General features: G+C 37.7%; 2 protein-coding genes across 5 annotated transcripts in view; both read right to left on the reverse strand.

The window, feature by feature from the left end:
- On the reverse strand, positions 1-14,859 carry st18 (ST18 C2H2C-type zinc finger transcription factor). Of its 4 annotated transcripts, none has more exons than XM_033982766.2 (17): positions 14,696-14,859; positions 13,667-13,801; positions 12,248-12,338; positions 12,087-12,179; positions 11,446-11,654; positions 11,115-11,311; positions 7,249-7,500; positions 6,009-6,115; positions 5,411-5,473; positions 5,052-5,120; positions 4,817-4,879; positions 4,162-4,242; positions 2,701-2,922; positions 1,675-1,760; positions 1,499-1,602; positions 1,252-1,395; positions 1-609 (listed from the first exon to the last, which is right to left on the reverse strand). In XM_033982766.2, the coding sequence occupies exons 1-17, from the start codon at positions 14,784-14,786 to the stop codon at positions 469-471; spliced, it is 2,148 nt and encodes a 715-aa protein (XP_033838657.2). In that variant the 5' UTR covers positions 14,787-14,859; the 3' UTR covers positions 1-468. The 4 variants fall into 4 exon arrangements, with proteins under 4 accessions (XP_033838657.2, XP_033838656.2, XP_033838655.2 ...); XM_033982765.2 differs by having other exon boundaries at positions 1,252-1,398; XM_033982764.2 differs by having other exon boundaries at positions 1,675-1,790.
- The window catches only part of LOC117384818 (uncharacterized), a 19,995-nt gene continuing 9,629 nt past the window's right edge, over positions 14,821-25,186 (reverse strand). Inside the window, exons 2-7 of the mRNA XM_055228261.1 lie at positions 24,963-25,078; positions 20,988-21,042; positions 19,606-19,636; positions 18,969-19,156; positions 14,870-15,277; positions 14,821-14,825 (exon numbers count right to left, since the gene is read on the reverse strand). Of these exons, the coding sequence (XP_055084236.1) occupies positions 14,821-14,825; positions 14,870-15,277; positions 18,969-19,156; positions 19,606-19,636; positions 20,988-21,042 (687 nt within the window). The 5' untranslated portion in view covers positions 24,963-25,078. The remainder of the gene's footprint in view (positions 14,826-14,869; positions 15,278-18,968; positions 19,157-19,605; positions 19,637-20,987; positions 21,043-24,962; positions 25,079-25,186) is intronic.

Genomic DNA, 25,186 nt, shown 5'->3' on the forward strand with positions numbered 1-25,186 from the left:
AATAATAATAATAATATTGATATATGTTTTCAACACTAGATGGCGCAGTTGTGCCATATAATTGGAATGTGCTTCTACAGTGTGCAGAACAAACTTTGATAGGAGAGATTTACACCTGTCAAAATAAATAAAACTGGGAAATAAATACATAGATGGACAAATATAATAATAAATAGTGATAATATAAGAATGACATGATCACATAGAGATTAAAATCAAGCAAAAATTATAACGTAATTATTAAGTGCATGAGGGGTAAACGTGTGACTAGGATGAAGATGGGGTGTGAATGCAGAAACAGTAAAAGCGTCTGGCTGGTAATGTTCTCAGTGCAGTGTATGTGGAAAAGCTCCCCACACTTCCAAAAGCCTTGTCGTATAGGTACATGCAGCCAGGCCTGTACTCTGTGTGAAATAGAGCTATCTAGTGCCATTATCCCAAGTCAAAGAAACCCCTGGGTCCTACTGCTTAAACATGGATGCCCTTTATAGCCTGTTTGATATTATCCAGGAGAGCCTTGCACTCTGGAGAGTATTCATGCTCCGAGTTGTTGTACATATCAGTTAATGTGTTCACATAGGCTTCGAAATTATGCTCGCTGATGGGTCCCTGTAAGAGAGTGGAACATGTTTGACTATTAGAGAACACAGCACATTCATGTGTTTATCACAGACTGTATAAAGAAGTGGACTGAGTGAGTGTGACGTCACTCACAACGTTCGGCTCCAAACGAAGCTCATCGAGCCTAGCAGTTATAAGGGCCAATTTGGAACGAAGTTCCATAATTGGAATTTTGACCGAGTATCATAGCAACCAAAGAGCCAATCTGGAGCAAGGCTGATGCACGTAATGCCCCTTCCCACTCACACCACTGGTTTAGCAGGGGGCAGGCGCTTAGCAACGCTTTCAATCAAACCTGTGGCTAACGCTAGCGGGTTGACCTCGGGGAAAGAAGGTGCCTGATTTGTCTGTTATTAATGTTCATATCCTGATTTACAGACGTCATAGTGAAATAAAAACCTCAGGATCATGTAGAGCGGGTTAATACAAACATTTAAGACCAAAACGACGAGTCTGATAGCAGTAGTTACAGAGAGAGGGGACGCAGTTTGTCAGTAGTAACTGAATTGGAGCCAGCGTCAATGGAACGCCCATGATCACTTCCTATTTGGAACGCAGTGACTAGCAGGATAGCTCTGACCATTTATATATACAGTCTATGGCAGCAATAAAGAGAGTTTGTGGCTTTACCATCTGAGGCAGCTGGATGTCTGTTAGGCTGTTGATGAGGGCTTGGCTAAGGCGTGCGAGCTCCTTCAAGAGGCTGTCGTTGTGCTGTTCGATCATCTTGTTCTCCTCCTCAATTGTCTTCAGGTTACATTCCATCGATGAAATCTGCTTTTTTCGGGGCAAAACAAAAAGGCACTGTCAAAATTTGGAAGCCTGAACACAGAAAACACCTGGTTGAAAGAGGAGCCATGCCAGCGTAAATATTTACCTGGGTTTGGAGCTGCATCATGTCAGCTTCAATTTTCATGTTGGAATCGTTTAGTTCTTTTATTTCATGATCCAAGTGTTGAATGTCATCCTTATTTTCCACACCTAAGTAACAAAAGATAATATTTATACTGTTCATGCCAGTCACTTCCATGTTGCTCCATGAAGTGCGCTCACCGGTGCTAGCTTTAACTTTGATAGTCATCTCTTCTTCTGGGTGTTTTTTCTTGATACTTTGTGCATTCAGAGGGCAACCTGATAAGCTGTGGTTCAGCAGGTCAAAAATGACATATCTTAGATAAAGGAAGAGCACACAGTGTAAAGTCAACAGAACAATGCCACGTGCTGTTGTTAAAGTGTACATGAAAACTAGAAATTAGTTTTGCTGATTTTATTTTGTTTTTGTTTGGAAGCACAATGAGTTAATAAAGAATTTCTGTGTTTCAGATGTCATCAGGACATTCTATAAGCCAATCACATTTAATACAGACAGAGGTAGATGAAATCATTATTATTAAAATGCCGCTATGTTTTATAATACAGTGAGTTCTTGGGTCTAGTCACTGAAAGAAATCATTATGTTCAACATATCTGAATTTACTTTTGAGATATTTCATGACAAAGTACAATGTAATTAATGTGAGAGTATGACATCATCACACAGAGTATGACATCATCACACTTAATTTTTTTTTAGTAAAAGGGGGCGTTTGTGTTTTCTTTAAGCATTCAAAACAAAATATATATTTTGCTATTCAAGTTTTGGAATTTCTCACCTGAATACTAAAGTGAGTTACATTTAGCTGTGCAAATGACTGAGAGGTTTTTATTCTGCACTCTGCTCTTTTAATATACATTTTATGATGATTATTTATGTTTTGATTTGTTGTATTGTGATTTGAATGTCTTTCTTATTCTGTAAAGCACTTTGAATTACTTTGTGGACCAATTGTGCTGTACAAATAAACTTGCCTTGTCTTGCCTAAACATTTATATAAAAAATATGGGAACATCCCTTTCACTTAGATTATGTAAGCCTATGTACATAAGTAAAATAGTACTTTTAACATCAGTAATGCCTAATATTGATTAAAGGTCATAACGGCCAGCTATGTAAAATCACAACATGTCGCCCTGCTGTGTTGTTTGGAGATAAAATGGAGGATATTGTTTGTAGATAAAATGGAGGACCAGCGGCCTCACCTTCTGTGAGTGGCAAACACATTATTGGCATGTCCAAGGCCGTTGCAGCCAGGCAGGGGACAATGGGGCAGTTCCTGTTTATTGCCCTTCCAGGCAAAGGGCAGCCCATTGATGGACGACTCCTTCTGTCTTTTGGCAGCTACTGGACAACTGCTCGCACTGCGGTGAGACGTGTATTTCCCCGATATATGGCCCTGTCCATCACATCCGATGACTGGACACCTACCAGGAACACACAAATGCTGTTAATCTGCATTCGCACTGGGAGAAATAATTCAGCGTGAGTTGTATTCAATAATATCTCTGCAAAAAACATGTGACTGCACTAAACAGATATGTACAAAGGGAACAAATGAAAAACAGTGGACAGTCATCTTCTGGGATCATTAAAAAAAAATCACTTTTAATAACTAGACCGGAAGATCTGTTAACCATTAAGTTGATTAATCCAGCCAAATGCTGATTAAAAATAAACTCTCTAAAACTACAAATGGACCCCACTAATCGCATTACCCACAAGTTAGTAATCCTTGAGTGGAAAAAATAGTGTACACATTCTACCATTACTAATATCTGTGCCAAAAACATGACTCCTGCTGCACGTTCATTAGGAGTTTATCAGTTGCATTTCCAGCCCTGTTCTCTGCAGGTCGGTAATGGAGTGACATGAATTACACATAATTGTCATCTGTCCCCTCATGCGAAAGAATGTAATTTAGAGGTGGCTATAACCCTCTCTCTTATTGATAAAGGTGAAAGGTCACGTGAGATGATACAAATAGCTCCACGCTGCAGAGTGCTGCCACAAAAAGCCTGTTTCAGCATTTTGTTCCTCAACGGCACTGGTAGAGTAGCACTTAGAGGACAAAACAACACGGGCCCAAGTACGTGCATGGACCACAGGTAGACAGCTCTGCACAGCACCCCAGGACAATGAGACATGCCATATGGCCAACCATTTACAATAATCTAGGGACATTTGCTGCCCTCCCCCTTTCTCTCTTATGAGATCTAATTCCTAAGCTCATGCATTAGTAATTAAAAAGAAAAATCACTGTCCAGATGTATAAGTAAACAAGGGTTCATATATCAGACTTTGGGCTTAAACTGGAAACCAATTACATTATTTTTTCCAATAGCACTTGTGCAGACATGAGAGTGAAGAGCGCTTATCTGCAAAGTGAGTGCGCAACCATCAGCGCACCACATTTTCTTAATAAACTATAATTATTAAAAAGCACTCAGTTACACTAGAAAATCCATTCTGTAAACACACAACAGCAGACAGCCCTCACACTGTTAAGCCCCTGAAAAAAAATCATTTGATAATGTAGGAAGCATAGTATTGTTTTCTTTGTTTAACTTAATGGCCCCAGGTACAATACTCTGCAGCGTGACACACTCACACAATATTTACCCCTGTTTCTATTTTAAACAAAGGGAATGACAGAATGATCTTACTTAAGCTCTTGCTCATCTTTTTCGTCCTTGTTTGGCGTGAGCCTCAAGCCTCCTTTCCTGGCGCGCGGACATCCCGACAAGCTGCACGAGGACACGCTCCGGTTAGCACGTAGCATTTAGCACTTAGCACACACGAATTAGCTCACATAAAATACAATCATTCTACATGTGTGAGCTATCCTGTCTCTAATTAAACATTGTGTGTTTTACTTCAAGATAATGAAATTGTAGATACAGTTTGTAAAGTAATATGTACTTAACGGTAATTAACGTTAGCTCTGAGCTATCATGACCACAGTTAACTGACGTATAGTGGTTTAAATATTAAGCAAGACAGAGGAAAATAATTGTGTTAGAACTGTTTTAAGTGGGTGATTAAATTTAAGTTTTTGTGAGATATAATAAACTATTATTACTACCGCATGCTTTGTGTGAGTTTTGAGTTTAAGGTGTAAGCTAATCATGGCCAAATGCTACAGTGGATGTCATTAAGATAAACAGTAAAAATGTGTTGAACAAACTGACTTCTGAACTTAAATGTCATCCACAGACTGTGAAATGCAGGATGCAGATGTACTGACTTTGCCATCTGTTGAGATGATATGCATCTAACAAATGTATTTCATGTGTCGTTATTTGACCACTTCTCTCCCACCTTCTGTGTGAAGCATAGTTCCCAGTCACGTGACCAGATCCATCACAACCAGGTGTTGGGCACCTGCAGGTTGAGAGACACAGACCAGGTGCATTTTACAGCAGACTGCGGCAGCAGTGTGAGGTAAATACACATCATGCATAATGTATAGTAAAAGGAAAGGTGAAGGGAAAGGCTTTGGCCCGGGCTTAAGTAGATGGATATATAAAAAACAAAAAACAAGTTTCAAACGTACTTTAGTTCCTGAGAGTTGGCTGCCATCAGTGATTTGAGTGTTTTGTCAGCCAGGGGACATCCAGACACACTGGAGAGGATAAAGAGCTAACAGTCACTTTAATGCACTCTTTGATCACAGCTGAATTATAGCGTCTTAATACAATGACAAAAATACATAATTATATAATAGTAAAAACACAATGTTGTGTTGCCTTTGTGACAAGGCTTTTCACTCCAGCTTTAATACAAATGACAGAGTCTGCTATCTGAGCGTACAAGCTGCTTCAAACAGTAATAATCAACATAATTAAACAATCAGTATTGTTTTCCTTATCTGTATATCTGCTGCTGCTAATGAGGTGTAATTAATTACTCTACCTCCGATGTGAAGCATAATTCCCCGTCACATGGCCACTGCCATCACAGCCTGGGGTTGGACAGCTGCATCAGAACAAATACACTTTAATACACAGATTATTCCACTGTGCTTTCTAAGCTTTTACAGAACTGCTCACTTATTGCCTACTATGGTCAGTGATGTGATTCAGAGTTAGTACAGCAGGAAGTTTAGTAATACAACATTATACTGCGCACTTTCTTCTCCTTAATTATCATTTCAGGGTTTGCTGTGCTGTGGGAACTAGGCTTTTCTACTTGATGGAATCATTGTGGAGAGGTCCAGCAGAGCATGCGTTCTAACTACAAGAGTCAAGATCTGTAAGCTTAGAGGACATACAGGGAGAAACTCACTTTTAAAAAGACACATTTGTCCTCCACAAGAACCTGCAGACATATGCGTTACAATACGGGATACTTGAGTTCAGTTTCACTTATACTGACATAGGTTTCTTTGTAAGAACACGGACCATCTGTCAAAAAAGCCTTCTCAAAAGCAAACTCATTATGTACAGCTGACTGCACCACGAAGCCCAGCCCCCGCCCCCCTCCCTGTGACCCCAGTGTTGGCGAGTCCCACCTCAGCAGTTCTTTCTTCACATCTCTTAACAGCAGCTTGGCTTTGGCACTCATCAGCCCATCTCCCTGGTAGTGCTGCTCCTCCAGAGAGACATGATCAAAATCCTCCTGAATCCAAACAATAGAATAGAATACATCAAACTCACAATAACCAGAGCACTGACCTAAAAGTCCATAATTAATGAAAGCCTTGTTTAATGCTCTTAGCACAAAAGGTTTAGGGTTAGAGAGCACAGCACAGAGATTATACTTAAGGATACATACAGTTGTAAACCATACATGCATTTAAACTCATACTTAATCCACATGCACGGATTTCTTTGTAAGATTTGGGAATCCGCAGATGTTGTTTACATTTTGTTTAGACCGAAGAAACTTTTTATATATGAAAGTACTTTTTAAAAACTAGAAATGGTTTTCAAACATAAATGCAGGGTGTTCATAAAGTCTCTTTACAATATATATATATATAAAAAAAACAATATTACAAAGACAACTGATCAGATATCTCTATCAGATTGGTCTCAGTGGTTTCCAAAGTTTTTTCCCTCATTTAATCCACCTCTATCTGGGCTCCATTAGTCTCCTGAAGCACATCAAGACAGGACTGTGTTTCTTGCCGTGTTCGCTGTAGCAGAGCCTCATCACTGGTTCAATTGCATCTGTACGTTTTGCTTTAGTTCAGTAATGTCTCATATCTTTGTTCCATACACGACATCTTTAACACAGCCCCATAGAAAGAAATCCAGAGGTGTGACATCTGGTGAATGTGGAATTGGTCCATCCCATCCAATCCTATAGTTTGGAAAATGTTTGAGGAACTCAAGAAAAGTGCCGTGTGATTAAACACTTTTATAACCACTGAGTAGATAGAATGAAATCTAATTAATATATCGTATCAACTGCGTTTGTAATTACACTTTAAAACTGTAAAGAGACTTTAAGGACACCCTGTACACCAAATTGGCAAATTGTAAGAAACTGCATTTTGGATAGAGTGGATTCAGATGACACATATTTCTAATTGAAAGCGCTCTCAAAGTACCCTCAAGAAAAACAGTTACTTTGCTAATCTTTCAAAGCCCAGATAACAATGGAACTGACAGCTTTTTTTTCACACATTTCGCAAAACTGATAACTTTTCACTGCATTTTAATACCACAATGGTGTCACTCTTTCTCCAATTACATAAGCCATGGCATTTGTTTTATTCTTATTCTTATTATTAATTTTTTGGGCACCTCTTTATCTTGCAGAATATGAGGCTTGCTGAAGTTGACTGGACCGAAGTGGCTCTCCCAGGTGTCGCGTTCACACAGCGGCTTGTAGAATGCGGGGGTGATGAGCATGCTCCCGCTCTTGACCATCGCAGCAGCATCCAGGGGAGACGGTAGCTCTTCAGAAGGCAGCTTGGATGGGGCCTTTGGTTGCTCTTTACTTTTTTTCATGCTCAGGTCCAAGGTGCCGTTCTCGTCCACTTCTATGGGCATATCCTGAACAAAATGAGGTAGGTTTCATTGTCAAACAGAGGCATACAAAAGTTTTATTAAATACAATTGAACTTTTACACTTTTTTTAATGCAATATAAGAAAGACATATGTTTTTTTAATTAATTAATTATTATTTTTTAATTATTATTATTATTATTTTTTTTTTTTAGACACATCACAAACAGCTTACAAAGACACAAAGGCGTGTACATTCACACTATCAGCCGACACTTGGACCTTTCAGTGCCACGATATTTAATTCTAACTCCATTCTGTATTCTGATAACGATATTATTGTGACGTTTTCATATACTTTTCATATAATAACTCAATTCAAGTTTATTTCTATAGCACATTTAAAACAACTTTGATACGATACACGCGATACAGAACAATAAAACACCAAGATATCGTGTCTAGCTAGTATTAACAATAAGTTAATTACAATAAGTTAAAATACTTCACTTTATTTGCAAATTGGGTCAAAATAAAAAAAATAAAATAAGAATAGAGCATGACAAAATTCAAGATCAACCCAAGTCTAACGTAAGATTCAATAAGGAAACCATTTTTTTCCATTTTACTTTGCAAAACCAGTACATTTCTGTAAAACACTGAACACTGTGTTGTTGATATATTTAATTTCTGTCAATATTGATTATTGCATCATCCAATTTTGCCATATCGATATTTTTGCAATACACTGCAGGCCTCGTAGAAACTGACACAGGTTTTGGATGATGATGTTGATATTTTTGTTTTGTGCAGAGGGACTTTTAAAACATCTGTCCATTTGTCTGAAATTTAAAAAAAACAAAACTATTTTTTCAGTTTAAAGTTCACCATTTGTTTGCATTTATTATTTATTTATGAATTTTAAAAAAAGGCATTTATTAAGGTCTTTTCTTTCATCATTAGTAAATGTCCACAGATTGTGAGACAGATTACACAAAAAACAGCTAAATAAATAAACATAAATCTATTTTCATTTGAATTCATATTTTTATATCATATCTTATTGTGAATTATTTCAGGAAAACCCACACACAACGGTTGTCCTTTTCTACTGCAGTCTAATGTGATTGAATTTGGGTGCAAAATGGCTGAAAAAAATAAATTAAAATTAAATTAAAAAAATTCCTCCGCATAAAAATTGTTACTCTGTTCTTCTTCTTATTATTGTTTTTTAAATCTCAGTGAATCTTGTGGCCCAAGTTTTGTCCCTCCCTGATTCGTAATTAGATGATGTGAAAAGATTCCTAATGATTCTACACATACGAACTTTAATAGTGAGACAAAAAGCACTCCATTTTCATTTTCCATTTCAATTTAGAAAAATAACTCAAAATACTGATGAAATTGAAAAACATAACTACCAAAGGTTATTTAATCCCAGACAAGGTACCAATATAAGTCCTTGTTAATTCTGCTGAATGCAAAAAATAGTAATTATTGTAGTGTATTTTTCCCTGACAGCTGTGTCATCTGTTTTCTAGGACACACGTCCAAGATGGCCGCCGGGGGTGGGCTCTGCTGGTTTTAGGTCATCATCATTATTATAACAAAAATTAAAAGCTTAATGTGGCATAACTTGACTTGCTGACAGATGTATACGTCGTTTGGTGCTGACTTATGGGTTGTTTTCAGCATTAAAAGTTTTACCTCTTTAAAAGCTGGAATTCCGTTCATAAATGGAACCAATTATTCAATGCTTATGTTGTATTAGACTCTACATACACATCATTATGTTTGTAACAAAGGGCGGCCTTTCAAATTAATTAAAAGGTATAATTTTCATGCGTGTTGGATGTGGCTGTCCACTTTAATTACCCTGCTTTTTGATGATGTGTCTGCCTCATCAGAACAGGGCAGAGGAAAACTAAAGGATGGGCTTTTTGATTTTAATTATGTTCCAGGGACAAAACAATGTAGTTATTATGACTATTATTAATACAGGGATTTTTGCATTGTTAAAGGCGAGCACTTAGGTTAGGAGTCACATGACCAGGCAAAAGTTTGGACACCCTCTCATTCAATTTGACTACTTTCTGGATTTTATACACAGAATCCATACACAGAAGACATCAAATATATGAAGTAAGAAATATAGGATTATGTAGTAAAGAAAAAAAGGTAAATAACTGTACTAAATATATATTTTTTTTATATTTTATATTCAGATCCTCAAAGTCTCCACCCTTTGCTTTATCGAAAGTTATTTAACCTTTTTTTTCTTTACTCCATAATTCCATATATCTTATCCAAAATTTTGCCTGCCGTTGATTAAACACAATACCAGTCAATAGATTGGACACACCCTCTTATTCATTGTTTTTTGTTTTTTTTTTACTACTTTCTACACTTTATATACACACACACAAAACATCAGATATATGAAGTAAGATATATGGAATTATGTAGTAAAGAAAAAAATGGTAATTAACTCAAGTAAATATATGTTTTTTTTAATATTTTTTATTCAAATCTTCAAAGTCTCCACCCTTTGCTTTATTGAAAAATGTTTAGTTATCTATTATAGTTTTTATAACTTATAACTTTTTTCTTTACTCCATAATTCCATATATCTTGCTTCATATTTGTGACGTCTTCTGTGTGTTTATAAAATGTAGTAAGACTTTTGATTGGTGTTTAAACGTACACAACCAGTTAGTTTTGGACACACCCTGTCATTCAATGTTTTTTTTGTTTTGTTTTTTTATTTATTTTATGTTTACTACTTTCTACATTTTATACATATGGAAGACTCAAACTTTATTTGTCTAAAATGTTGAAAGTAGTAAAAATAAAGAAAGCAAACACTGAAGGAGGGGCGTATCCAAACTTTTGACTGGTAGCGTTGAATAGATGTGCAGAAGTCACGTTAAAGATAGGCCCTGTTTTTCAGACGTGAAGCTGCTCTGTATTTTGTTCGTTTCCATAATAACTAAGCTGTAAATGAGAACAGATGATTAACTTGCTAACACTGTTTTATTCATTCAGTGGGCTGGTACCTGGGACAGGGCCACGTTCTCAGCTCAAGCTGGGAGACAACGATCTGTGCTGTGTAGGTGTGGAAACCTTGAATCATCTACAGGGCCGCGTGTGTGTTCATGTAACCCACAGGGGGCACACACGAGTCCAAACACAAAGACTCTTCAGGACAAGTCAAGAAAAGGAGCAGAGAAGCACAGACTGAACTTTAGGCATGTCGTTTAAAAGTCTGGCTCCATCTCCCAAACTGCTTTAGACGCACACGCACCATTCTGGCTCCTTTAACTAAGCAAAATATCCTCTGCCATCTGCAGTGTTTTTTAGTCAACAGTTCAGGCTTTTACATGCCAGATGATGTCGAAACAAAATACAATGCCACATGTTTAAAAAGACAAGGAGATGTAATTAGGAAGTGAGGCTAATTGTTCTGCATCTTCAGATGTGATTACACAAATGTCGATTTGAGTACATTAAAGTCTGGAAACCTGCTTGTAATTCTGCCACCGGAGTGCCAGGTTTTCTTTGCCAAATTCAGCCTTTTGATGCCATCTCTTTTTATACACAAATCAGAGTTCCTTTAAAATGACCACATTAAATACATTTCCAAGTGGTCTAATTTGATTACCTTTGTGGACGTTGCCAAAGGCCGGTCAGTGACCGCCTCCATGTTCTTCCTGTATCGAGTGGACAGGTTCAGGATGGCGGCCGTGGCGGCGGCTGTCTGGAGACTCTCGTCTTTTTTGAACTGACCTGGTGGACTGTGCTGGCCAGAGTTGGGCAGATGACCTGAAGCACCAAGAAAGCCGGTGTACTGCTGAGGGGCTAAAACACAAAACATTAGCTTTTATTAGCTCCTAATAGTTCACCAGTGCAGCCTCTGAGTGCAGCCAACCAGTTTACGCATTTATGTGAAACATTTGAACTACAGTAAAGTTTACAAAGAAGTTTAAACTCACATTCAGGGAAATGTGCCGTTTCCTGCTCCTGGTTGCTCCCCATCAGCGGCTGTTTGCCGAAGACCTGTGCATCAAAGCTGGCATAATCAAAGCGGATTCTGCTGTACTTATCCATTTCTTTCGTTAGGCTTGTTTGCAAGGCTGCTACTGGATGAGAGAGCCTGTAGTTTAACTGGTTCATCTCAAACTTCCTTATCAAACCAATGGTTCTGAAACAAAACAACAAATAATTGTTAAACTCTGTGACATATAATGAGAGGGCCAAGTTTAATGAAGGAGTTAAGTGCAAACATTGTTTTTAAACGCGGTAAAGCTTGCCAGTGCTTTTATACTCATAGTCTGGGATCTGATGTGTGGATCCACAGCCAGGTTGCCAGACTAATTAATATAGTAGGAGTGGGCACACTGCCCATGATATATCCACCGGGAACAAAGAGTTCTGCTCTTTTATCGTCTCTAATAGACAGAACTCACAGGACTGGACCACTGCTTGTATCTGCTTGGAAGGTTTGAAAAAGACAGCGATTTCTGGTGTTAAAATGTGGTCAGAGCCTAATGTTAACCTGTGCTAAACTCAACCTAAGGCTGAAGTGAATGTGACATGCCTCAGACATAACTGTGCTTCGTGTTTGACACATTACCTGGGTGAACGGTCTGGCGTTTGTCTGTTTTTCAGACTCTCGTCTTGAGGTTTGGAGACTTTGACAGCGGCGGCGATGGGGCAGCCAGACAGACTATGGAGGAGCAAACACATTAGCCCAATGCTGTAAGTGTGTGACCAGCTAGCATTATCGCGTCATACCTCCGGTGGGTGCTACGATTGCTGTTGACATGGCCCCTCCCTGTGCATCCGGGCGTAGGGCACTTCAGGACATTCTCGTGCATGGCCAGGACTGAAGGAACAAGGAGACGTCAAATGAGTTTGGATGAGACTTTACCAGTGAGTCACAGAAACACAAAGTCATACAAAAATTAAACTATTACATACATGGCACACAAAGTCATTCCAAGTGCTTTACAGAATAAAAAATTAAAATCACAAACAAACAAATCAAAACATAAATAATCATCATAAAATTAACATTAAAAGAGAAGAGTGAAGAATAAAACCCTTTCAGTCATATGCACAGCTAAACAGAACCTTTTGAGCCTGGATTTAAACATTGTCAAAGTAGAGGCCTGTCTCACAACTTCAGGAAGAATGTTACAGGTTTTAACTGCACAAAACTCAAACCAGGACTAAACCAGGACTGAACCAGGACTGAACCAGGACTAAAGCAGGACAAAACCAGGACTAAAGCAGGACAAAACCAGGACTAAAGCAGGACAAAACCAGGACTAAAGCAGGACAAAACCAGGACTAAAGCAGGACAAAACCAGGACAAAACCAGGACAAAACCAGGACTAAACCAGGACTAAACCAGGACTAAACCAGGAATAAAGCAGGACTAAACCAGGACTAAACCAGGTCTAATCCAGGACTAAAGCAGAACTAAACCAGGACTAGACCAGGATTAAACCAGGACTACAGCAGAAGGCAGGTCCCTGAAGTCCTCAGAGTGTGAGATGGTTCATATGGCTCTAACATGTGGGACACTAACAATCTCTGTATGATTTATGTAACGAGTGAGTACATTAAAGCCTATGGAGCACACAGTCCGACATAGACACAAGAAACGTCCTTTTTCATTGTAAGACACACAGAAATGTAAATAGCTTAGTGCAAAAGCAGCGTAACAAGGCGGCTGATTATATTCTTCAAAACAGCGTCGTTAAAGGTCTGCGCTGTGTCCTTAGAAACTTGCCGTCTTTACATATTCTCCAATTAGTTTGCTAGAGTTGTCTATTTATTTTTGAATACTGCGTTAGCTAGCCCTTTGATTTGCAAATACTGCTGCCAGTCTAAGAGCATGTGCCTGTTTGAAAAAAAAGTTAATTACTTTTTCTGTTCCTTTTGTAACGGTACTGTTTAATGTTGAATGTTTGTGGAGTTATATTGAAATGACTTAACAATCACCAGAGTGAAAAATAAGTCAGTATGTTCAAAATACAACAGAACAGAAAGGCTATAAGAAAGTTTACACACATCAAATGAAGTGAATGTATATGGTATAAAGCTGTTTGCTAAGAGGCTTTAGAGCTGAGCGTGATTATGAATGCAGAAAGTGACAGTTTATGAATACACATAAATGAGCCAAACACTCTGTTCTAAAAAGCTTACTTTCTGGTGGGACTCTGACTTTATGGGGGCATCCTGATAGACTTCTATGATGTGGGTACAGCCCTGTCACATGACCTGTGCCGTCACAGCCAGGGGTCGGACACTTTATGTCTCTTTTTTCAGTTCTTGGAGAATCTGGAGAGAAGATGAGTTATACTTAAGAAAAAATATTCACATTTTTTTACTTTTTGATGACCTAAGCCAAGTAGCCTTGTAATCTAAAAAGCTTTACATTCAATGGAAGTTTGAAATGTTTTTGTTTTTTTTGTTTTTTTTCATTTTTATAGTTTAGACAGATGTGCAACAGGGCATATTTCTTCCTAATACAGATCCATTGTAAGATTACATCCAGGATTACACATTTGAAGAGGTACTTTAGGAGGATTTAAGACTTATGGTTCCGGTTAAATATCCTCATGACTCCTATCAAATATAATACTGTGAGTAGAACCAATCCATCAGTACATTTTGTTATTGTTGGTTTAGTCTGTTTCGTTATTACTTCACTTGTTGCCAAAAGTGATTTTGAGTTTTAAGAGGATTTTTTTATGAGCCTTTTAGCTTAGTTGAGGTGTGACCTTATCAGATTCTGAATGGCCATTCTGCAGTTGGAGTCTTACTTTGAAAACGCTTCATTACATATTATACATACAGCTTGATATTTTTGGACCGGACTGAAAAGTAAAAGTATTTTTTATTATTGCGTGAGACCTCCTGAAAAGGCTGAGAGTTTATGTTTAACACATTCATAATTTGAACAAATAAAAATATATGAATAAAAACAGATAGAAAAATATGGATTCAGTTGTTTCTGTTCAACAAAATTCAGCTCAAATCTTTATCAAAATCTGCATTAAATACTTTTACTTTTTACTCTTTAAGTGCATTTTTAAACAGGTACTTTAATACTTTTTTTGCTGTATGTACTGTGATTTTACTTAAGTAACAAAATGGAGTACTTCTTCCACCTCTGTTCATTGCCGTATAAAATAGTTTAAATAGTTCATAAATGGTACGATCCGTGTTCACCTTTGCCTGTGTGGTAGCCCAGTCTCTCCAGGTCCATCATCCTTTGGTGTCGTCTCTCATTGGTCATCTGCTCCAGGAGGAAGCGGTCCATCTCCCTGTAGGCATGGTGCAGGGCTTGTCTCTGCTCAGTCTGCAGAGCTATGGCCTGTTCCAACAGACTCAAGTTCACTCTGCCCCCTCTCATCTCCAGAGCCCTCTCATGGAGGCCCAGAGCCCAGCCGTCCAGCCGGCCGGGCCTGTCCCCCTCCGTCTCCCCTTCACTGTCCCCCTCCTCTGTGGGATGTGGCCTGTACAAACTGGGCTCTTCCCTCAGTAGGACGTTTCTGCTCAATAAAAGCTCCTCAGACGACCTGGATGGGCTGGAGCCGTTTAGTTTTGTGGAGAGGGAGTAGGGGTCCCACTCAGGCTCGTGCATGTCTCTGTATGGGGAGTGCGGTGAGGAGGCTCCACTCGTCCGGTCTTGATTCTCGTCGTCTTCATCGGTCACTGCCTTTTCACTGGGGTCAGCGTCACACTGGGGCGAGTCGTCAGAGGGCGCCTCAGACCACCCCAGCGAATCTCCGCCATTTCGTAAGTTTCCATCTGGAACAACAAGACAACATTATTGCAGCATATTACTTGCATATTACATATGGCCAAACATCATTTTAAATAACAATGGTTTGTCGGGTTTAATCTTTTAATCCTTTTTGGGATTTAGAATGTGTTACTTTCATAAAATTCTTGATAAAAACATGTTTTGAAAAACATTTGGGTGATTTAGACATGACAAAACCACAATCATAAGAAAAAAGCAGATGTAATATTCATAAGCAGTTCTTAAAATATATTTCACAGTGCACACAGTACACGCAGTACACACACTCATTATAGGCACCTACATACTGATACTTGAATGTTTAATCAGGAGCTGAGAATCACATGTTCTGTCATAGATGAGATTACGTAAGGATTTAGATGGCTGTCGAACAACAGTAATGAGTTATTAAGTGTTTTTGAGAAGACGCATCGGTACAAAACATGGTTATTCTTTAAATACGTCAAAGAGCGGCATCTCCATAGTTTGATGCCACATATAAAACAGAACTGCTTTTGGGTAGATGGCATTTTGGTGATTTATTTATTTTTTTAACAGCAAAACACTTTAATACACATTTGTGATATTTAAATCATTTACATAAACATAAATGCACTCTTAAGCTCTAGCATAAACTCATTCACTTCCAGTCTCTGAACATTGCTCTAGGCCTGTCACGAAAATAACGACTACATCAACATATCGGTCAGTATATGAAAGCTGGAGCAGGATATTATGGGGGTTATTTTCTTTGTAAAATGGAGAGATTTGGAGTGTTTTTTTGTTGTTGTTGTAATAAAAATAGATTTGAGCCATGGAAAGTTGAATACATGACTTCTATGGCTGTGGTTCATTATGCGGTTTATCTGCTGTAGCTCAGGCCTTTTCATGGTACTGTCTATTTAAAAATGGTTTAGTGGAATTATCTCAATTTTCCGTTAGTGAATCAGTTTGAAAAAGTAGTTTCAATATTATCATTTATCACAATCCTTCAGTCGTCCAGGTATGTTCCATAGTAAAATAAAAATTCAAATCTGTCCTGGCCTACATTGCTCCAGTTTCAGTATACGCTCTCTCAAATATTAATCCATACATTCAGGTCATATGCTTGGGAAGCTTCACAGTGAAAGTCTGGCTCATGTCCTGGCGTCTGGAATAGGCAGAACAGACAAAGAGGGTTACGATGATCCCTCAAAATGCATCCGGCACAACACTCTATTAACACCACTGATTATAGTAAGTCTTGGTCAGTGATTAACAATGGAAGCCAAGGCTATCATCTGGATTGATTCAAATCTGCCTTGATCCTTCCAGACCAGTCAAACTTATGCTCTGTTAAAGCTCTTTAGACTCCAGCGATTTTTACTTTTTTGTGGCCCTATATCCTCTTACTGTAACAAAAGTAGGGCCCAATAGTTTTAAAAGACATGTAGAAATGGATTAGATTAGATTACGAGTGATTTGCAGATAAATCACTCAACACAAGTGGACCGAATATTATCATTATTTTGCCATCATAAAGTATCTTCTTAAACAGTACAACGCAACACTAATAAAACAGACCTTACAGCTGACATATTGTGCTTGTGTCTCTATAGTTCTTATCTGTGATCCCAGTGGATTATTATGTTATAATTTACACATTTAAAATCACAATATTCATCTAAAACCACTTAATAAAAGAAACAAGTTTGCTGACATCCGCGTTCCAAAACTGCAGTGCCCAATGGGAGCTGACGTTGCCGTAAACATCATCACAACAAAGTGCTGTCGGCGCCCCCTATGGATAGCTGCACATCACACTAGAGCAGCACATTTTTTTACACTTGTACCAAAATGAAGCAACGCTGCTGAATGAGTATCAACGATTAAGAAATTAAAACTGGAGAAGGAAGTGCATACGTAACAGTGGGCGTGTAGGTCACAGTGGGTGCGTATGTCACCGTGTACCGGTGGAGGTACGGGTTGATCGTCAAAATGGCGTCTTGAAAATAAACGATCAAAGATTACTCAAACATGAACCACTTCAAATACAACTTCAAGAGGGAAAATGAGAAGGAAACAACTAGAACATGGTTAAAACCTCTGAAAAGTCTATTTTGCAGAACAGGTCTGATTTAAAAGTAAGAATATTTGCACTAACAGTTAACTTTTTACTAGTTTACTTTGAGTGTAGCATCACAGCACGTAGCTACCAAGCTGCTTTTGTCAAATGAATAAAAGAAAGTGTCGAAAGAATCGTGCAAAATGAAAAATTAAAGCCAGTTACACATATTTACATTTATGAGCCCAGCAACAAGGGTTTTGTCTCTGTTCCAGATGGACCGCAGGCCTGACACTGGACAGTCAGACTAACACACAGACGTATACCCGCACACAGAAGTGTAGTGAAAAGAGGAACGAGATGCAGGAGGAAAAAAAAAAACTTGGATCCCTGCGGTGGTCTGCATGTTGGAACAGGTGAACGGTTTGTACTCCAGAATAGCCATTACCAGCACTCTGCAGCAGGCCTGGAGTTGGCTGCAGCTGAACACAGTGTGGCTCGACCAAACGAGAGGCTTATTTTTCTCCCTTTTTGTTAAAATGCAGATATGACGAGCTCCCCACCCGCTAAATCCTTACTGCCACCAGCCCACTTTCACAATTTTTGGTGTTTTTACAGAAAATAACTCCCGCATCTGACAATGGCAGCAAATTGTTTTGAAAATGTTTAGCGATATGTGTGCTCGTTTGACTCTCCTCAGACTTTGTAAATAAATGTTTTGTTTCAAAGCTGGTTTGCGGAATCGTACGAGGCTCAAGATTTCCAGCCAGTGTTTAGGTGATAGAAAGAAAAAAATATTGGAGACATTACCACAAAAGAAAACTGATGATAGGCGGTAGATTATTTCGATAATTGTAATGTAATATGAACAGAGCAAACAAATAAATTCCATTCTGAACAAATCCACACGATTCAGTGAGCCCCTCTCCTGGAGCATTTAACTACACACATGTGTACTATAATGAGCAGTAGACATTAGGCCTAATTATGTATTAGACTGTGTTAGAGGGCCTAACAAAAGCTTTTGAAAGGGACAATTACGTTTGTTGCTTAGTTACATCGTTAAAAATATACCAAATCAGAGCAGATTATAGTGGGTGAGAATGCACATGGACCCCAGCAGAAGTGTTACCAAAATACACAGCATTTAATTTACAAAAAGTAAATTAAAAATTGAAATGCAAACAAATATTCACATAGTTTAATTAACCTTAAAAATCACCTCCACTAAACAAAAGCTTCATCTTGAATCATTGGCTCATTTGGTTTTGAAAAACATAAGAAAAATCACCAAAACAATAAATTAAATAAAGCGTTTGTACGAGCCGTTCTGTTTCGCATTGTATGGATTCAATTGCTCTGGACCGGCCATTGAAATTGGACAGATGAGGGGTCTAAAAATCTGGCCTCATCAAAACAGGTCTGAACCAGGCCAAAAATATCACAGAGGATCAGCTGTCAAAACTTCAATTTGCCGACGTGAGACTCAACTAATGCAAACCCAGCAGTGTAGTCTTTCACTTCCACTGCACAATGACTGCTGCTCTGCTGGCTGATGGCACAGGGTCCAAATATGAATGCAACAGATGGGATTTTAAAATTCAGCGTCAATTGTTCATCAAAACAGACAAAACAACAGGACATCTGCTTACCTGCTGGAGTGTCAGTGTTCCTCGGCTCGTCTTTGTCCCGCGCTGATGCCAGGTCCTCCTTCTCCTCCTCACAAGCCGCACTGGGGCTGTAGTGCCGCGGCTTCATCAGCAGGGACTTTCTCTTGTTGACAGGGGCACCCAGCACCCCTTCCTGAGCACTCCTCTTCCTTGCCGCTGGTCCATATGGGCTGCAGAGGGTACAAAGGGCACAGAGGGTTCAGAGGGTAGAGAGGGTATAGAGGGTATAGAAGGTAGAGAGGGTATAGAGGGTATAGAAGGTAGAGAGGGTAGAGAATATAAAAGGTAGAGAGGGTATGTAGGGTATAGAGGGTATAGCAGGTACAGAGGGTATAGAGGGTAGAGAGGGTATAGAGAGTGCAGAAGGTATAGAGGGTACAGAGGGTATAACGTGTATAGCGGGTACAGAAGGTGTTGCGGGTATAGAGTATAGAGGGTACAGAGGGTATAGAGAGTATAGAGGGTATAGCGAGTACAGCGGGTATAGAGGGTACATAGGGTATAGAGGGTAGAGGAGAGTGGACAGAAGTGAAACAGGGTCCAGTTAAATGTCACTGCAGAGAGTGTAGAAGAGACATGTGTAAATGTTTGACTGTAGGAATAAGCAAAAATATTTTACCAGTGATTCTCAGCTGTGCTGTCGACTGGGCCTGGCAAAAAATAAATACATCAAATTAATACATACAATACAATTTTATATATATATATATATATATATATATATTATAAAATAAGTAAATTAGTTCAGCTTTTATATTATTTATTTATAATATTTATTATTTATAATATATTTATATTATTATATTTTTAATTACTACTTTAAAGACATAATCTTACATAAACTTTAAAATTCTGATTTGCTGACTGGGGACTTATTAAATGAACGACAACGAAATAATAAAAGATTCTGCAGTGGAATGTAATGAAGTAAAACTAGTGTACTAAAGTTACATTTTAGGTACATTTTACAGTGTGTACTTTTTACTTTTACTTCAGTAGGTTATAGCAGTATCCCTACTTTCTGCTCCACTACTTTTTTTAACTGCACTGAAAAGTAAAAAATATTTTTATTATTGTGTGAGACCTGCTGAAAACTGAGGGTTTATGTTCATAGTTTGAGCAAAACAAAAATATGCAAATAAAAACTGAAATTCTATTTTATTTTTTTCAGTTGAACAAAGTTAATCTCAAATCTTTATCAACATCACCACATTTGAAGCTTTATAAGGCTCAAAATCTGTGTGAAATACTTTTACTTTTTAGTCTTTAAGTACATTTTTAAACAGATACTTTTATACTTTTAATTAAGTAGATTTTTCATGTGATTTTTTTATTTGAGTATTTTTTCACTCTGCAATTTGTCCTTTTACCCAAGTAGATTTTTCATGTGATACTTTTACTTGAGTATTTTTTCGCTCCAGTATCTGTACTTTTACTTAAGTAACAGTGAAGTACTTATTCAACCCTGCTGACATTACATTTTGTGTTTAGGCTTAATAAACTGCGAGTATAGTGTAGTGCTCTCGTCTGATACAAAAGCCTTCTCCTCGCTCATTCAGTGGGAGCTTATTCTTTGATGCTAATATGACCGAAAGGCTAAATCAATTTTCTCAATAGTTCTGTGTAAATCTCATTCACAAGTTCAACCCTACTCTTATGAAGTACAACAATAATCAGGGTTTGTGTGATTTTCTCCCCATGCAGTAATCGCCCTGTGTGCTCAAGCTCGCCCGGGAACCCCCTGCACACGAGTATAATGACAGTCCCAGTCCAGAGCGTTTCCCACTCGCTACATCCACACTGCCTAACGAATCGAAGCCCCCATTCCCTTATAATGAAGTTATTCCCCCCTGACTAATAAAACAGCAGTGCAGAGCTCTTCAGTGGAATATGATAACACATTAAATTGACGATTCTAAAGTTGGACTGTTGAACTGAGCCCTAACCAAAGGCGATAAGTGGATTATGGGGGGTAAAGGCAACATTTCAAGCAGTTTTTACCTATGTTGTTGTGACACGTGTTCAGAGTCTGCTCCTCACTGTCAGAAGAATCCATCTGAAGAAATGGAAATAAAAAATAAACATATACATTATAACTTTTCCAGAAAATTTTTTGTCATAATAGTTTGTTTATTTAATAATGTATTTATTTAAGTGTTTTTTTAATGTGTACTATTGTATTTATTATAATGACTAAAAAAACATCTTTAATTACTTGTATAAATACATTAAATATATAAAAAAATAATAATAATAATAATAAAAAATATACACATTTAAATGTTCAAAATACAATAAAATACTACATATACTTTATATTTGTTCCATTAGTCGTACACAAGCTTAGGTTAAAACAAAGTCTAATGCGTTGCCAGCGTTCACTCTTTGCCTTATATCAGTGTAGTATCATTCGAGTAAACAGTAGTCGCAAAACACCTTTGAGCACCACCATTTTGTAGAAGTCCAGCGCCCCCGAAATGTGTTTTTATGTCAACACTGCAAAGAGCTACTAAAAACCCAGTAATATGTAAACACGGACAGTATTATGTTTGGGAAAAAAAAGTTTGAAAGGTGTTTGAAAATGTAATGATTGTAAATAATGATGGCAGAGTACCAGCAGCACCTCTCTGTGTGTGTTTAGACAAAAATAGTTGCTAAAACCCATCCACTCTCGCTCGGTGTTGCTTGTAGCTCCCAAATAAAAGCTATTAAACATAATTATTCCAGGCTGATGGTGGCGTATAGTGGTCACAGGCCAGTGAGATCTGTGAGTCATAGGAGATGCTGTTACTTTTCCCTGGTAATGGGAAACATGACTCCTCTCTCTCGTTTGCTGTTGTGATTGAAGGCACTGACCTGTCATACATTTATAATAGGGGAGCAGGTGTGGCAGTGATGGACCTTAATTTCCTTTAATAAACCTTTTATGTGGCACGCTCTTAATGCCACGCCGGGCCCTCGGAGGTCCTGCTCATAATAGGTTCATTACTTTTGATTACTACAGCCTATTGAGACAAACAACTCCCAAACACTATAGATTACATTCTGTACAAACCAATGTACCTCATTAGTTTCCAGCACTTTTTTTCCTGCCTTTTTTAGTTTTTTATGTTCTAAGGCAAAATGTTGTTTTGACGTGCAGCGAGCAGCGACTACAGCGGGGACATTAATGAAAGTTCAAATGATATTATCAGTGAGGCTAAATATCAGCTGTGACTCACACACAGTTAGAACCAAGACTTTCTGTTTGACATTTTAAACGCTCAAACACTTTTTACACCGTTTACTTTTATTTATTTGTGAAGTTAAATAAGCAGTTACATCCAGGGAGCAGTTATTTCGTTTATTTTATTATGAGCTGCTGTTTTGAATCTGTTTTAGAGACAAAAGGCTCCGAGGCCGAGCAGGTCGCCTGGCATGGCAACGTACACAAACACATGATGCTTACTATTTACAAAGGAGCAAAACATGACTACAGCTCTCTTCTAGGTGTGTGGTAAATCGAAATGACATAATTTGGGGAAACTAATCAAAATCTGCCCAAAATATCACCCCAAAAATAGCATATATCAGTATCAGTTGCTCTGTATTCTAAACTATCAGCAGGTTGTGATGTACAAAAACTTCTAAATGTCATAAGAAATACAAAATTGCATCATGGGAGCAGTTATTTCGTTTATTTTATTATGAGCTGCTGTTTTGAATGTGTTTTAGAGACAAAAGGCTCGGAGGCCGAGCTGGTCGCCTGGCATGGCAACGTACACAAACACATGACGCTTACTATTTACAAAGGAAGAGCAAATAGAGACATCTAGAGTCCAGGCACAAGGGAACAGCCTTTACTGCATTATGGCTCCTACTACCCCACTCTTTACTCTGTATGTTTCTAAACACATTTATTCACAGGACTTTTCTTTCTGTTTCTCTGTAACCACTCTCTAAAGAGCCACGTGCGGCTCTTTGCACTTTGATCAAGAAAAGAAAAGTTTAGGAAATGGGTATACTTTATTTATGAAGTCTGTATTTGACAGTGTTGTACCAAAGAGTATTCAAAGAGTATTTATATTTTTTACTATTTGTCTGAGTAAATCCCATGCATCAAATCATAAAGGATAATGATCGTTTTGTAATTTTGAGTAAATATTACACCTAAAATGCACAAAATTACACTTAATTTGCTCAAAACCCCCAGACCTTTTAAAAACACTTCAAATAAGTCCACAAAGTTCATAAATACAAAATGTTACACATTCTTTAAAATGTGTTAATAGCTGCAAACTTACTTATTTTATGATTTACTTATTTTAAATTTATTTCACTTTGTGTCCTTGTAAAACCATATGGCTCTTTGAGACTTTTATGTGGTTTGAAACATGTGGCTCTTTTGTTGTTAAAGTTTACAGACCTCTAGTGTAGCATGTACACATATTCTATTTTATATATATATATATATATATATATATATATATATATATATTTTATTATTATTATTATTTTTTTTATTATTATTATTATTTTTTTGTATATCTTTAATGTGAAGCTCTTTGGTCAGCTCAAGTTGTCTTAAATATGTTTTAGAAATGGAGCTCCAGTTCCAGAACTAAATCCCATTAATTTTTATCGTTTTTCGTTTTTACTTTAAACAATAAATAAATACAAAAATTATTAATTAAAAATGTAAAGTTCAAAAGCTTGCTCGGGGATAATCAGCTCTGTGATAACTAATGACAAAAAGACCTATCATTTTACGTAAAATCTGTTTCTGAAACTTTATAAACAGCCAAGTTATTAAAACGTTTGGCAGAATCTTGTGTTTTAAATGTGCTTTTTGGACTTAAAACAACCGCGTTATGGATAATAGTTAGCATGTAGCTGGTTAGCCTCCTCGATGCCTTTTAACTCTTAATATTTGAATTTGTCCAAAAGTCCGGAGAACCGAAGTGGGCGTCACTGTTGAGCTCCATAAACTTGAATTGAATATAGTAGAATGTGTTTGTGCACGCGCATTTGGCCTGTCACAATAACACATTTTAAAGTGCGATATTTTACTGACGTAAATATAGACGATAAATGATAATATTGAAACTAAACTGTAAAACAAAATTCTGCCCCAAAAACTATTCTAAATCTATAATATTGTAAAAAAAAAAATGAGCTGCGATAAATAAAAATAAACGCAACTCTTAAGTAGTAAGTTTATATTTATAATGAACCATAGAAGTTCATAATTCGACTGTTTACAGCTCAAATCTCACCATAGAACAGAAAATTTACCAAATATTTCCCACTCGTGCAAAGAAAATATAGACAAGACCCCCAAAATGACTGTTCCATCTGTTATGCACTAAAAGATAAGTCGATATGGTAGTTATCACGACAGGCCTACATGCATATAAAAAATATTCTTTACGATTACAGATAGACCGTTGATATTTGGACTTTTTAATGTATCGCGAACAGCCATAAATATATTTTGTTTTGGTTGATCTGCTGCGTACAAAATACACGAAAGGCTTTATATTCACACAGAGATGGCTGCACAAAACAGGACTACACAACTCACTTACAGGTTTAAAAAAATAACTCGGGGGGAGTTTGTGGTAAGCGACATAATTTGGAGGAAATAATCAAAATATCTGTTGCTCTGGATTCTAAACAATTGGTATAAATCGGTGTCGGCATCAGTTGTGATTTACCAAACTTTCAAAATGGCGTAAGAAGAGAAGCAGAAAACCAGAGGCTGTCATCTTCTGTTTAAAGTAAGCGAGCAAAACATTTTAAAGCAGTATTATCTTAAAACCACCCACAGCTTTGCATAAGTCAAACCAATCTCCGTTTATGATCGGTCAAAGAAACAGCCCCCCTACACCACTTAGCGTGCTACTTATCCAAAACACTGTTACACAATCGTTTATCCCCAGACTCCTCGTGCTCGGAGTTCTGAACTTTATGTAAAGCCTTGTGTTGGATGTTTACCTTCCGCTGTAGTTTCACAAGCTCCCTGTCGGATGAGACGCCAGAGCCCCCTGCTTCACTGTGGTCGATGCTTACACACTTTGGGTTGCCAGAGAAGTGTTCATGCAGTTTATCTTCTGGAGGAAAAAAAAAGAAGAAGAAGAAGAGAGAGAAATTGTTTAAATTTGCGTTTTAACCTAAATCTGTTTAAACACCGTTTTCGTTAACAAGTCACGCCAGTTTTT

This window comes from Periophthalmus magnuspinnatus, chromosome 17 (assembly GCF_009829125.3).
Source record: "Periophthalmus magnuspinnatus isolate fPerMag1 chromosome 17, fPerMag1.2.pri, whole genome shotgun sequence".
NCBI classification, from domain to species: domain Eukaryota; kingdom Metazoa; phylum Chordata; class Actinopteri; order Gobiiformes; family Gobiidae; genus Periophthalmus; species Periophthalmus magnuspinnatus.